Source organism: Protomyctophum parallelum (genome assembly GCF_964188405.1).
Source record: "Protomyctophum parallelum genome assembly, chromosome: 19".
NCBI classification, from domain to species: domain Eukaryota; kingdom Metazoa; phylum Chordata; class Actinopteri; order Myctophiformes; family Myctophidae; genus Protomyctophum; species Protomyctophum parallelum.
The window spans coordinates 7,637,603-7,651,369 of NC_139717.1; the positions used below are offsets into that span (position 1 = coordinate 7,637,603).

At 47.1% G+C, this 13,767-nt stretch overlaps 1 protein-coding gene across 1 annotated transcript in view; it reads right to left on the minus strand.

The window, feature by feature from the left end:
- LOC310877106 (solute carrier family 35 member D3-like) overlaps window positions 1-13,767 on the minus strand; it is a 151,937-nt gene that overhangs the window by 92,738 nt on the left and 45,432 nt on the right. Inside the window, exons 7-8 of the mRNA XM_083790812.1 lie at window positions 1,101-1,207; window positions 107-220 (exon numbers count right to left, since the gene is read on the minus strand). Of these exons, the coding sequence (XP_083646938.1) occupies window positions 107-220; window positions 1,101-1,207 (221 nt within the window). The remainder of the gene's footprint in view (window positions 1-106; window positions 221-1,100; window positions 1,208-13,767) is intronic.

Consider the following 13,767-nt stretch of genomic DNA (forward strand, 5'->3'; position numbering starts at 1 on the left):
AATATACTGTTTTGATTGGGGTCCCTCAGGGGTCTATGCTGTACATAACCCACTGTGTGTGTGTGTGTGTGTGTGTGTGTGTGTGCGTGCGTGCGTGCGTGCGTACCTTGACTCTGCGGATGGCATAGGAGTGTCCCAGCAGGTGACAGACAGACTGTCTGACATTCCGGAGGTCCCAGACACACAGACTGCAGTCCACCGCTCCTGTTACTATGATGTTCTGACCAGAGAGAGACACACAGACCACCATGACGTGTATAGTTAACTTTACATTTAGACAGGACAATGCATATTAATGCATTGCAGACACATAATGCAGACACAGAGAACACCATGTGAGTTGTTAGGTGTATAGAGGGTATACATACTGTATACCCATGCAGAAAGTGAGTGGCAAATCGAGTGTCAAAGTTAAGTTAACGTTGTCTAATGCCATTTAATACAATCAGATAGGACGTTTCTGTTTGGATGTATTGGCTGTCAAGGCCAGAAAGTAGTTTTTTGCCGCTCAGTAAGGTGTTCCACATAACTTCCGGGTATTCCGCGCATATACCACTCTATACAGGCTATCTGCACATTTCTAAAGTTACAATTTAATAACTCTTAAAGCCCAAACCATACCAATGGTTGAGACACAACATAGCGGTTTCAGCGTTGGTCCCAGAGGTGTGATTATGTCCTGTTGCACGGCGGCGCACGGTGCCGCGAGTTGACCCAAGTGGTTCAATCGGTTCAATTCAATGGATGCTTGAGTCTGCAAGGCGTTGCATGGCGACCCGTTGGTGTGGTTTGGGCTTTAACCCATTCTGACCTGAGATCAGATTCATACGAGGTTTCCACTGGACACACACTGGTCTGATTAACCCATTCTGACCTGAGATCAGATTCTAAAAATGTCAGTCGTTCTTCGATTTTTTTCAAAAATAGCAGACCTACAAGCTCGTAGCGCGCCACTCGGTGGCGCGCTATGAGCTTGTAGATCTGCTATTTTTCAATAGCTAAAGCATAACATGATGCTAACACCAAAATGTGTTCCCGTTCAGAATGGGCTTTAAACACAGGACAGACCAATACGGCCTCTACAGTATTTTTTTTTTTACCTGGTCGTACTTGCACCAATCGCAGCTGAGGATCTCGGCCTTGTGAGCCGGGATGACCAATCGGCACGCGGCACTCTTCACGTCCCACACGCGAAGCGTTCCGTCACCTAGCAACAAGATAGCACAACCTCAGAGACTACTTAGTAGCAGTGGCGTAAAGTAACTACTGGTAAGTACATTTACTTAAGTACTGCACTTAACCCATTCTGACCTGAGATCAGATTCATACGAGGTTTCCACTGGACACACACTGGTCTGATTAACCCATTCTGACCTGAGATCAGATTCTAAAAATTTCAGTCGTTCTTCGATTTTTCAAAAATAGCAGACCTACAAGCTCGTAGCGCGCCACTCGGTGGCGCGCTATGAGCTTGTAGATCTGCTATTTTTCAATAGCTAAAGCATAACATGATGCTAACACCAAAATGGGTTCCCGTTCAAGTGCAATTTTGAGGTATTTGCACTTTCCAATTTCCAATACTCTTACTTCTACATCTACACTACATCTCAGAGACAAATATTACTACTATTACTCCACTACAAGTATTTGAAAACTTCTGTTTACTAGTTACTTTGATTATTATTACAAAACGTACATTAAACACTTCAGCCCAATATACATTCCGGCCGAATCTCACAATGCGTCGCATTGCGAGCTTGTAGATCTGCTCATTTCAAAATATTTTGTATACATTTGAAAAACATGAAATGGGATATTCTGCATAATGAGTACTTTCTACTGTTGGTACTTTAAATACATTGTTAATGCCAATACCATTGTACTTTTTACTCAAGTACATTTTTAATTCCGAACTTTTACTTGTAGCGGAGTGTAGTTCTGCATTATTGATACTTTTACTTAGGTAACAAATGTGAGTACTTTTTACATGGACATCACAGTAGTCACAACATTCAAAAATGACGAAACTGAATTCCATCACACTTCCGGCTGCAGTTTGCAAATCAGATCACATTAGATTATTAGAATGTCCAATGATGCAAATTGTCACGCCTCGCTCCTCTGCCTTTGTATTTTAAGCATTGACTTCAGTGGTCCAAACCACTGGACTAATATGTGGCCTGACCTTTATGGTTATGTGGTTGTTGTTACCCTGTTGGTTCTTATTTTGTAGTATGGTCCCTAGTGTTTCCCGTCTGCTTAGTGGCTGTTCCCTACCTTGTCTCACCTACCTTGTGATGTGTCAGTGTTTTCACCTGTGTCCTCTTTGTCCTGTTAGCCTATCCTGTGTTTGATTGTAGAGTTCACCTGTGTCTAGTTAGTCTTTGTCTATTTATATACCCCAGTTTGTTCAGTCCCTTTAATGTCAGATCGTCATTCCATGTCAGCGTGTTTACTGTGTCCTTGTTTTGCCTGCCCCATTTTATGGGAAGTTATAATTTAATAAACATCCTGAACTTTGAATCTTGCCTTTTGGTCGTACTGCTTCTGGGTCCTCTGATCGCACCCTGACAGTAGCCTGCATCTTTATAGACTCATCATCTTTAGAGTGCCACCAAGCAGGGAGGCATTGGGTCCCATTTTTACAGTCTTTGGTATGACCCGGGATCGAACCCCAGACCTCCCGGTTTCAGCAATCAAGCAACTTAAAAACTCAAAGTACTCAAAATCACCCACATTTTCCTTGAAAGTGAATTCTCCCTTTAAGGATGTAAATGAGCATTCTTTCTAATTCTTGGCATGTTGAATCACATTGTAAGATTATTTTCATATGGATTACAATTTACAATTTAGGCATTTAGCAGACGCTCTTAATCCAGAGCGATTTACATTAAGCAAGAACAAAAAAAGCATGGGAATACATCACATATATAATGTTGTTGTTCATTAATGTTCACTATCCAATAAACTAATACTATCATGCAGACCCCGAACTGCACTTTACTGAGGCCCTGCGAGCTGTTCTGCATGTCAAGAGTGATGCTTATTGTTCTGCTTGAACGCACAGAGCACATGACTCACGGGCAACGGCAACGTTTGGGCCCTGGGTTTTAGGAGCTCTGGTTCATTCCAGAACATTCCACACAGAGAGGGAGGGACGGGGATGCATATTGGGTAAGTAATGCGAGAATGAGGGAGAGAAAGAGAGAGAGATACAGAGAGACAGAGAGATTCTAAATTAATCGGAGAGAGGAGGAGAGAAAGAGTGACAGCGGAAATGAGACTGGAGAAGGAGCAGCTTGAGACACCGGGCCCCCCAGGGGTCTGCACTTGCCTTGCCCCCCCCCCCCCCTCCTCCCACACACACACACACACACACACACACACACACACACCAAATCTATTCAGCAAACTCTTATTATGACATGCCTGGAATAGGGACGTCGGGACATGGACAGGGTTCATGTGGATAAGCATTCCCGTGCCCACTGTAGGGTCTCTGCTCTAGACCAGGGGTCTATAGAGTGCGGCCCACACTGTTAATATCAGAAGACTATAATATAGTATTGATTTCAGCTGTTACAATTCCAAACCCGCTTTAATTACTTCATGACTAGTATTAAAATGTTATTGTCTTTTTGTGTCCAATGTAGTTATGTTAAGAGTTCATAAAGTCAACGTAACTATAAACTAAATGCATTTGAAATTCATGAAAAAGGTTTCTTTTCAGGATTCCAATTAAAAAAATAGCAAAATAATTATTCAGGTTTTCAATTCAAATATAGCAAAAATAGCGTTTTGAGCTTGTAGATCGGCTATTTTTTGCTACTACAGTAATATGCACTGTGGCCCCCTCTGGAGTGAGTGTGGAAATATAGTGGCCCTCGCCATGGTCAATGTTGCCCACCCCTGCTCTAGACTATAAGCCAGTAAGTAGTTCTCAAAAGTTTTTCATGTCAAGGACCTCTAAATTGAGATGTATTTGGACCCCTGTCTGAAAAGTGTTGGTGCCAGCAGGGACCCCCCCCAGAAGAGAAGATTTGTGTTTAAAAAAGGAAATAATGAAATAATTATTATTTAGTTTACTATTTGCTATTTAAATATTTTCTAAAGTATAGCACATGCACAAGCTTGTAGATCTGCAATTGTTTTGAATAGCCAAAGTATTAACACATTTGGCCGCACATTAGGGACCCCCTGGAGCCTCCTCAAGGACCCCTAGGGGGTCACATTAGGGACCCCCTGGAGCCTCCTCAAGGACCCCTAGGGGGTCACATTAGGGACCCCCTGGAGCCTCCTCAAGGACCCCTAGGGGGTCACATTAGGGACCCTCTGGAGCCTCCTCAAGGACCCCTAGGGGGTCACATTAGGGACCCTCTGGAGCCTCCTCAAGGACCCCTAGGGGGTCACATTAGGGCCCCTCTGGAGCCTCCTCAAGGACCCCTAGGGGGTCACATTAGGGACCCCCTGGAGCCTCCTCAAGGACCCCTAGGGGGTCACATTAGGGACCCCCTGGAGCCTCCTCAAGGACCCCTAGGGGGTCACATTAGGGACCCCCTGGAGCCTCCTCAAGGACCCCTAGGGGGTCACATTAGGGACCCCCTGGAGCCTCCTCAAGGACCCCTAGGGGGTCACATTAGGGACCCCCTGGAGCCTCCTCAAGGACCCCTAGGGGGTCACATTAGGGACCCCCTGGAGCCTCCTCAAGGACCCCTAGGGGTCACATTAGGGACCCCCTGGAGCCTCCTCAAGGACCCCTAGGGGGTCACATTAGGGACCCCCTGGAGCCTCCTCAAGGACCCCTAGGGGGTCACATTAGGGACCCCCTGGAGCCTCCTCAAGGACCCCTAGGGGGTCACATTAGGGACCCCCTGGAGCCTCCTCAAGGACCCCTAGGGGGTCACATTAGGGACCCCCTGGAGCCTCCTCAAGGACCCCTAGGGGGTCACATTAGGGACCCCCTGGAGCCTCCTCAAGGACCCCTAGGGGGTCACATTAGGGACCCCCTGGAGCCTCCTCAAGGACCCCTAGGGGGTCACATTAGGGACCCCCTGGAGCCTCCTCAAGGACCCCTAGGGGGTCACATTAGGGACCCCCTGGAGCCTCCTCAAGGACCCCTAGGGGGTCACATTAGGGACCCTCTGGAGCCTCCTCAAGGACCCCTAGGGGGTCACATTAGGGACCCTCTGGAGCCTCCTCAAGGACCCCTAGGGGGTCACATTAGGGACCCTCTGGAGCCTCCTCAAGGACCCCTAGGGGGTCACATTAGGGACCCCCTGGAGCCTCCTCAAGGACCCCTAGGGGGTCACATTAGGGACCCCCTGGAGCCTCCTCAAGGACCCCTAGGGGGTCACATTAGGGACCCCCTGGAGCCTCCTCAAGGACCCCTAGGGGGTCCCCCTGGAATCCCCCTTTAAGAACCAATGTTCTCTAAGCCGTGTAGCCACCATCTTCTTGCTCCGTGAGTCAAGACAAACATGTTGATGTCCTCACAAGTATGTGTGTGTGTGTGTGTGTGTGTGTGTGTGTGTGTGTGTGTGTGTGTGTGTGTGTGTGTGTGTGTGTGTGTGTTGTGCGTGTGTGTGTGTGTGTGTGTGTGTGTGTGTGTGTGTGTGTGTGTGTGTGTGTGTGTTGTGTGTGTGTGTGTTGTGCGTGTGTGTGTGTGCTCTTGAAGGGGCAGAGGGTGTGACACATTGAGACCTTTAACTCCTCTCTCTCCTCCCTCCTTGCTTCATTTCCCTTAGTCTCTCTCTCTCTCTCTCTCTCTCTCTCTCATATAAGACGTACTCTCTTACTCTTACCCAACTAACGATTAATGTTTGTGGAGTAAAGAAAGTACAATAATGTCCTCTGTGATGTAGCATAGTAGATGTACATTTAGTATAGTAGAAGTATAAAGTATTAAAACATATACTATATGGCAATATTCAAGTAAAGTAAATGCCAGACATGAAATTAGGTACCAAACAATGGGCACTGTTAGAGTCCTATAGCAGGAAGACCATCCTTCTGTATGAAATAAAAAAGTACTAAGCAAAACTTAAAGTACAGTACTTTATTTCCTTCCTGTTATTCATTATTAAGGTGGTTGTTATTCATTATTAAGGTGGTTGCAGCACACTAGATGCGTTTTGCGGATTTTTAGCTGCGTTTTTCCCGTCGGTTTTCCGAAAAACGCGTCCAGTGTGCAACCACCTTTACTACCCTTTAGATTCTGACCTGAGATCAGATTCATACGAAGGTTTCCACTGGACACACACTGGTCTGATCAACCCATTCTGACCGGAGATCAGATTCTAAAAATGTCAGTCGCTCTTCGATTTTTCAAAAATAGCAGACCTACAAGCTCGTATCGCGCCACTCGGTGGCGCGATATGAGCTTGTAGATCTGCTATTTTGAAATAGCTAAAGCATAACATGATGTCGACACCAAAATGGGTGCCCGGTCAGAATGGGTTAATGGATGGAGAGTCTGGAGTCTGGAGCTAAAGAGTTACAGGTTAGACTCTAAACCTGTGATTCCGCCTGTGTTACACAACAAATCCTATTAAATGTACTGTTTAATGGACCAGCAGTGGCTCCCTATGGAGACTCGTCGTGTCTCCATAGGGAACCTGCACTGCTGGTCATCAAATAATTGGCGTAGGAATGTAACAAAAAACTAAAAGAAGTCTCCATGGGGTGAGCAATGGATAGAAAACGAGAATGACTTAGTATGGATTTTTTATGCCGTTCAGACTGTGGGTTTTATGAGTGTGTCTCCCATTGGCTAAGAAGCAGGTAATCATGAAAAAGTGTCCACTATATGGTCATCACTACATAGACTACAGTCCTCATTACGGTTGCTAGTAAAGGCACTTTCTTGCCACAACAAGCCTCAGTTGTCCAATGCACCCATACCAGGTTGTTTTGACCAGATGTCAAAAGTCCTCTCATTCACTTATCTCTCTCTCTCTCGCTCTCTCGCTCTCTCTCTCTCTCTCGTTCTCTCATTCCACTCAGACAGGCAGCAGTGATCATTCAGATACATTTCAAACATGTTTGAAAATGACAGGGAGGACGGCCCCAGTCGCCTGTGAGCAATTCAGAAGTGTTAAGATTGTATCTTCAAATCCCTCACACTCTCGAGGATAGCCTTGCGTGATATTCACTCCCAGTTTGGGCTCACTTCCCCCCTTCTTCCCTTTCATCCCTCCTTCCATCTCATCCCTCCTTTCCCCTCATCCCTCCTTTCCTCTCATCCCCTTTCCTCTCATCCCCCCTTTCCTCTCATCCCTCCTTTCCCCTCATCCCCCCTTACCTCTCATCCCCCCTTTCCTCTCATCCCCCCTTTCCTCTCATCCCTCCTTTCCTCTCATCCCCCCTTTCCTCTCATCCCCCCTTTCCTCTCATCCCCCCTTTCCTCTCATCCCCCCTTTCCTCTCATCCCCCCTTTCCTCTCATCCCTCCTTCCATCTCATCCCTCCTTTCCTCTCATCCCTCCTTTCCTCTCATCCCCCCTTTCCTCTCATCCCTCCTTTCCTCTCATCCCCCCTTTCCTCTCATCCCCCCTTTCCTCTCATCCCTCATTTCCCCTCATCCCCTTACCTCTCATCCCCCCTTTCCTCTCATCCCTCCTTACCTCTCATCCCCCCTTTCCTCTCATCCCTCCTTCCCTCTCATCCCCCCTTTCCTCTCATCCCTCCTTCCCTCTCATCTTTCATTAACTGGTATCCTCCCCACTCATCATTGCCTCTGTTCATTCTCTATAGAACAGTCCATAATAATGCTCAGGTCATCTTTCTCAGTGCGTCTACGCAGCTCATTCACAAAGGGTTCATCTCACTCGGACCGATAAGAGTTGAATTAACACTCCTGGTTTCACTGTGTGCAAACTGTGCATACAGACAGTGCTTCTTTCTTTGTCCTTGGCTGGTTCTTATCTCATCTTCCGTAGCGGTTTTAATCTTCTCACTTTTCCTCAGTGGTTGTGTCGGTGGGTGGGTTAGTATGTGTGTGTGTGTGTGTGTGTGTGTGTGTGTGTGTGTGTGTGTGTGTGTGTGGGGTAGTGTGTGTGTGTGTGAGATGGGTGTGTTTCCTGAGAATTGAATTCAAGTAGTCCTGTACTCAGCCAATTTTAAACCTCTCTCAAAATGAAAGGTGCAGCCAACTTTAAATAGTTTTGACCCTTTGCACAAACGGGGACTCCCTCTGACAGATTCAAGAACATCCACTACCGTGTGCGCGCGCGCACACACACACACACACACACACACACACACACACACACACACACACACACACACACACACACACACACACACACACACACACACACACACACACACACACACACCATCACTTTATACGTCCTAAAGTCTTAACTATTACTCAAAGTATATATTTTTAACACATATTTCACTGTGTAGTTTATGAATTGATACACATTGATAAAGGTCCTGGTTGCGTTTCCAATTGCTGCGGATGACAGCGCAGAGCAAGAGAGAGAGAGAGAGAGAGAGAGAGAGAGAGAGATAACCCATTCAAGTCTTAACCCATTCTGACCTGAGATCAGATTCATACGAGGTTTCCGCCGGACAAACACTGGGTCTGATGAACCCATTCTGACCTGAGATCAGATTCTAAAAATGTCAGTCGCTCTTCGATTTTTCAAAAATAGCAGACCTACAAGCTCGTATCGCGCCACTCGGTGGCGCGATATGAGCTTGTAGATCTGCTATTTTTCAATAGCTAAAGCATAACATGATGCTGACACCAAAATGGGTGCCCGTTCAGAATGGGTTAATTAGGGATGTAAGTAACGATCACATTTATTTTGCACCCAATCCAATTCTGATTCTGATCGTATGATTTTGAGTATCTGCCGATAGCGATTTTTTCCAGATCCGATATTTATATTTTTACATAACACATTTATTCCATATCACAATAGCACAATATCCCAAATCACAGACAATGTCATGTCTAATATCATGATTTGGATAGAATATTGATTCATGCTATAGGGATGTCAAGATCACATCTTTTGCTACATGATCCGATTCCGATCATTTGAAAATGATGTCATCGGACCCAGATTTCCGTTCACGTGATCGGATCAGGACAACCCGACATTATTTCAGGGCACAATACAGACAGGAAAGGTTCAGCAAGTCTCAAGTTCTGGCACCGCTATACGCTACACCAATCAATGAACAGAAGTACTGAAATCTGAATAAAGACACAGACTACAGCGCTTTCCAGCTCGTGAAAGGCTCGCAAATTAATCACCAGCATGGAATGCAGTGTCACTGTGGTGCTATAGGGTAATGCAGTGTCTCTGTGGTGCTATAGGGTAATGCAGTGTCACTGTGGTGCTATAGGGTAATGCAGTGTCTCTGTGGTGCTATAGGGTAATGCAGTGTCACTGTGGTGCTATAGGGTAATGCAGTGTCTCTGTGGTGCTATAGGGTAATGCAGTGTCACTGTGGTGCTATAGGGTAATGCAGTGTCACTGTGGTGCTATAGGGTAATGCAGTGTCACTGTGGTGCTATAGGGTAATGCAGTGTCACTGTGGTGCTATAGGGTAATGCAGTGTCACTGTGGTGCTATAGGGTAATGCAGTGTCACTGTGGTGCTATAGGGTTGAATGCAGTGTCACTGTGGTGCTGTAGGGTAATGCAGTGTCACTGTGGTGCTATAGGGTAATGCAGTGTCACTGTGGTGCTATAGGGTAATGCAGTGTCTCTGTGGTGCTATAGGGTAATGCAGTGTCTCTGTGGTGCTATGGGGTAATGCAGTGTCTCTGTGGTGCTATAGGGTAATGCAGTGTCTCTGTGGTGCTATGGGGTAATGCAGTGTCTCTGTGGTGCTATAGGGTAATGCAGTGTCACTGTGGTGCTATAGGGTAATGCAGTGTCTCTGTGGTGCTATAGGGTAATGCAGTGTCTCTGTGGTGCTATAGGGTAATGCAGTGTCACTGTGGTGCTATAGGGTAATGCAGTGTCACTGTGGTGCTATGGGGTAATGCAGTGTCTCTGTGGTGCTATGGGGTAATGCAGTGTCACTGTGGTGCTATGGGGTAATGCAGTGTCTCTGTGGTGCTATGGGGTAATGCAGTGTCACTGTGGTGCTATAGGGTAATGCAGTGTCTCTGTGGTGCTATAGGGCAATGCAGTGTCACTGTGGTGCTATGGGGTAATGCAGTGTCACTGTGGTGCTATGGGGTAATGCAGTGTCACTGTGGTGCTATAGGGTAATGCAGTGTCACTGTGGTGCTATAGGGTAATGCAGTGTCTCTGTGGTGCTATAGGGCAATGCAGTGTCACTGTGGTGCTATGGGGTTGAATGCAGTGTCACTGTGGTGCTATAGGGTAATGCAGTGTCACTGTGGTGCTATAGGGTAATGCAGTGTCACTGTGGTGCTATAGGGTAATGCAGTGTCACTGTGGTGCTATAGGGTAATGCAGTGTCTCTGTGGTGCTATAGGGTAATGCAGTGTCACTGTGGTGCTATGGGGTAATGCAGTGTCACTGTGGTGCTATAGGGTAATGCAGTGTCACTGTGGTGCTATAGGGTAATGCAGTGCCACTGTGGTGCTATAGGGTAATGCAGTGTCACTGTGGTGCTATAGGGTTGAATGCAGTGTCACTGTGGTGCTATAGGGTAATGCAGTGTCTCTGTGGTGCTATAGGGTAATGCAGTGTCACTGTGGTGCTATAGGGTAATGCAGTGTCACTGTGGTGCTATAGGGTAATGCAGTGTCTCTGTGGTGCTATAGGGTAATGCAGTGTCACTGTGGTGCTATAGGGTAATGCAGTGTCACTGTGGTGCTATAGGGTAATGCAGTGTCACTGTGGTGCTATAGGGTAATGCAGTGTCACTGTGGTGCTATAGGGTTGAATGCAGTGTCACTGTGGTGCTATAGGGTAATGCAGTGTCACTGTGGTGCTATAGGGTAATGCAGTGTCTCTGTGGTGCTATAGGGTAATGCAGTGTCACTGTGGTGCTATAGGGTAATGCAGTGTCACTGTGGTGCTATAGGGTAATGCAGTGTCACTGTGGTGCTATGGGGTAATGCAGTGTCACTGTGGTGCTATAGGGTAATGCAGTGTCACTGTGGTGCTATAGGGTAATGCAGTGTCACTGTGGTGCTATAGGGTTGAATGCAGTGTCTCTGTGGTGCTATAGGGTAATGCAGTGTCACTGTGGTGCTATAGGGTTGAATGCAGTGTCACTGTGGTGCTATAGGGTAATGCAGTGTCTCTGTGGTGCTATAGGGTAATGCAGTGTCACTGTGGTGCTATAGGGTAATGCAGTGTCACTGTGGTGCTATAGGGTAATGCAGTGTCTCTGTGGTGCTATAGGGTAATGCAGTGTCACTGTGGTGCTAGAGGGTTGCTGGGCAGGCCAAGAAAGAAAGAAATAAATAAATAATTTACCGGTATCTCCAGCGGTCGGTGCATTTGAGTTAAGACAACCATCTCTTCAGATTAGCTTGGCTGGGAACCCATCCAATGGGCTTTCCTCCCCTTACAGCCTTTTTAACCCATTCTGAATTTCTGACCTGAGATCAGATTCATAACGAGGTTTCCACTGGACACACACTGGTCTGATTAACCCATTCTGACCTGAGATCAGATTCTAAAAATGTCAGTCGTTCTTTGATTTTTCAAAAATAGCAGACCTACAAGCTCGTAGCGCGCCACTCGGTGGCGCGCTATGAGCTTGTAGATCTGCTATTTTTCAATAGCTAAAGCATAACATGATGCTGACACCAAAATGGGTTCCCGTTCAGAATGGGTTAAAAGGACAACTTTCTTTGTTTTGTTTTTCAACCAAGGTTCATGTTTTAGGTTGTTATTAAAATATATATTTTTTATTTGCTGCTTTCTTTCGTTTTAGCCATTTCAGCCATTTTGACAGGGGTGTGGGGGCATTCGAACACGTGGCTAAATATGACTATTGTTATTTAATAGTCCTACTACAACCCAGGAAATTACATCTGGCCACAAAAGATCACAGGATCTACTGAATGTGAAGGTAGAGGTACAGTACTAGGGGGATGCCGTACAGTGTGTCGTAGGCTCAATATGTCAGTATGTCACCTCCTCCTTTAATTATACACTACTCTCTAAAGAAGTTTAGGAGTCTTTAATAATGATGAAGTGCCACTTGTTGCGACGGGTTATGTTTACACAGCATGGCCATTCAGAGAGGGATTTCAGAGGTGTTTGGCTTGTTGTGAGACTCTTCCTCAGCCAACATCTGTTCAAAGCTATATCGCTGCTTGCTTTCACTGGCGGCAGAACGGAACCTCCATCGGGTGGAAATGTAGAAATAACTACATTATATGCAATGCCCACCGTGAACGTTTGGCCCGGCTAAACATCGGAAACCAATCACACTAACCAGACTTTCTTCGGATACGACAGAGCATCTCCGAGGCGCAAAGACCAGCCGGGAGAGAGACCCATCCCAAAGACCTGAATGACGTCACGTCAGTTAGTTATTGTCTACAAATCTGAAATTAAGCTGGGCTGTTCTGACAGGTGGTATGCGCTAGTCTACTAAGCTTCCAATTAACTCTGAGAGTGTACACATGGAACCAAATGGACCATCAAAGAGTCCATCAACCATTTAGCCTGGGCCTCCCCTTTGTGATGGGGTTGGTTTGGTTTGATACTAATTGTGGTTCTCTGTCCCTGTGTAGGAGGAGAGTGGTTCTCTGTCCCTGTGTAGGAGGAGAGTGGTTCTCTGTCCCTGTGTAGGGGGAGAGTGGTTCTCTGTCCCTGTGTAGGGGGAGAGTGGTTCTCTGTCCCTGTGTAGGAGGAGAGTGGTTCTCTGTCCCTGTGTAGGGGGAGAGTGGTTCTCTGTCCCTGTGTAGGAGGAGAGTGGTTCTCTGTCCCTGTGTAGGAGGAGAGTGGTTCTCTGTCCCTGTGTAGGAGGAGAGTGGTTCTCTGTCCCTGTGTAGGGGGAGAGTGGTTCTCTGTCCCTGTGTAGGAGGAGAGTGGTTCTCTGTCCCTGTGTAGGAGGAGAGTGGTTCTCTGTCCCTGTGTAGGAGGAGAGTGGTTCTCTGTCCCTGTGTAGGAGGAGAGTGGTTCTCTGTCCCTGTGTAGGAGGAGAGTGGTTCTCTGTCCCTGTGTAGGAGGAGAGTGGTTCTCTGTCCCTGTGTAGGAGGAGAGTGGTTCTCTGTCCCTGTGTAGGGGGAGAGTGGTTCTCTGTCCCTGTGTAGGAGGAGAGTGGTTCTCTGTCCCTGTGTAGGGGGAGAGTGGTTCTCTGTCCCTGTGTAGGAGGAGAGTGGTTCTCTGTCCCTGTGTAGGGGGAGAGTGGTTCTCTGTCCCTGTGTAGGAGGAGAGTGGTTCTCTGTCCCTGTGTAGGAGGAGAGTGGTTCTCTGTCCCTGTGTAGGAGGAGAGTGGTTCTCTGTCCCTGTGTAGGAGGAGAGGGCCAGCCTGCTGAGGTGTGTCTTGGGGATTGACACACCTGGTCCCAATGATCCCCTTGGGTATAAAAGCAGGCTGGCTGAGACCATTCTGCCTCTCTCCCCTCCTGGAATCCGCGGTCGGACCCCACACTGAGGGGCCAGTGATTTGATTTGATTGTGCTCGTCAGCTCTGTGAGTTCCCATATCTACCTACCGGTAATTAAACTCTGCCTCCTGGTCATTTGGGTTTTACCGGACGCGGTTTGACAGAGCGGAACTTATCCGGGCGCTTACACACACACACACAGGCGCGTGACAAACGCAACACGGAAAGCTCCATGACGTCTTGACGGACGCGTGTCC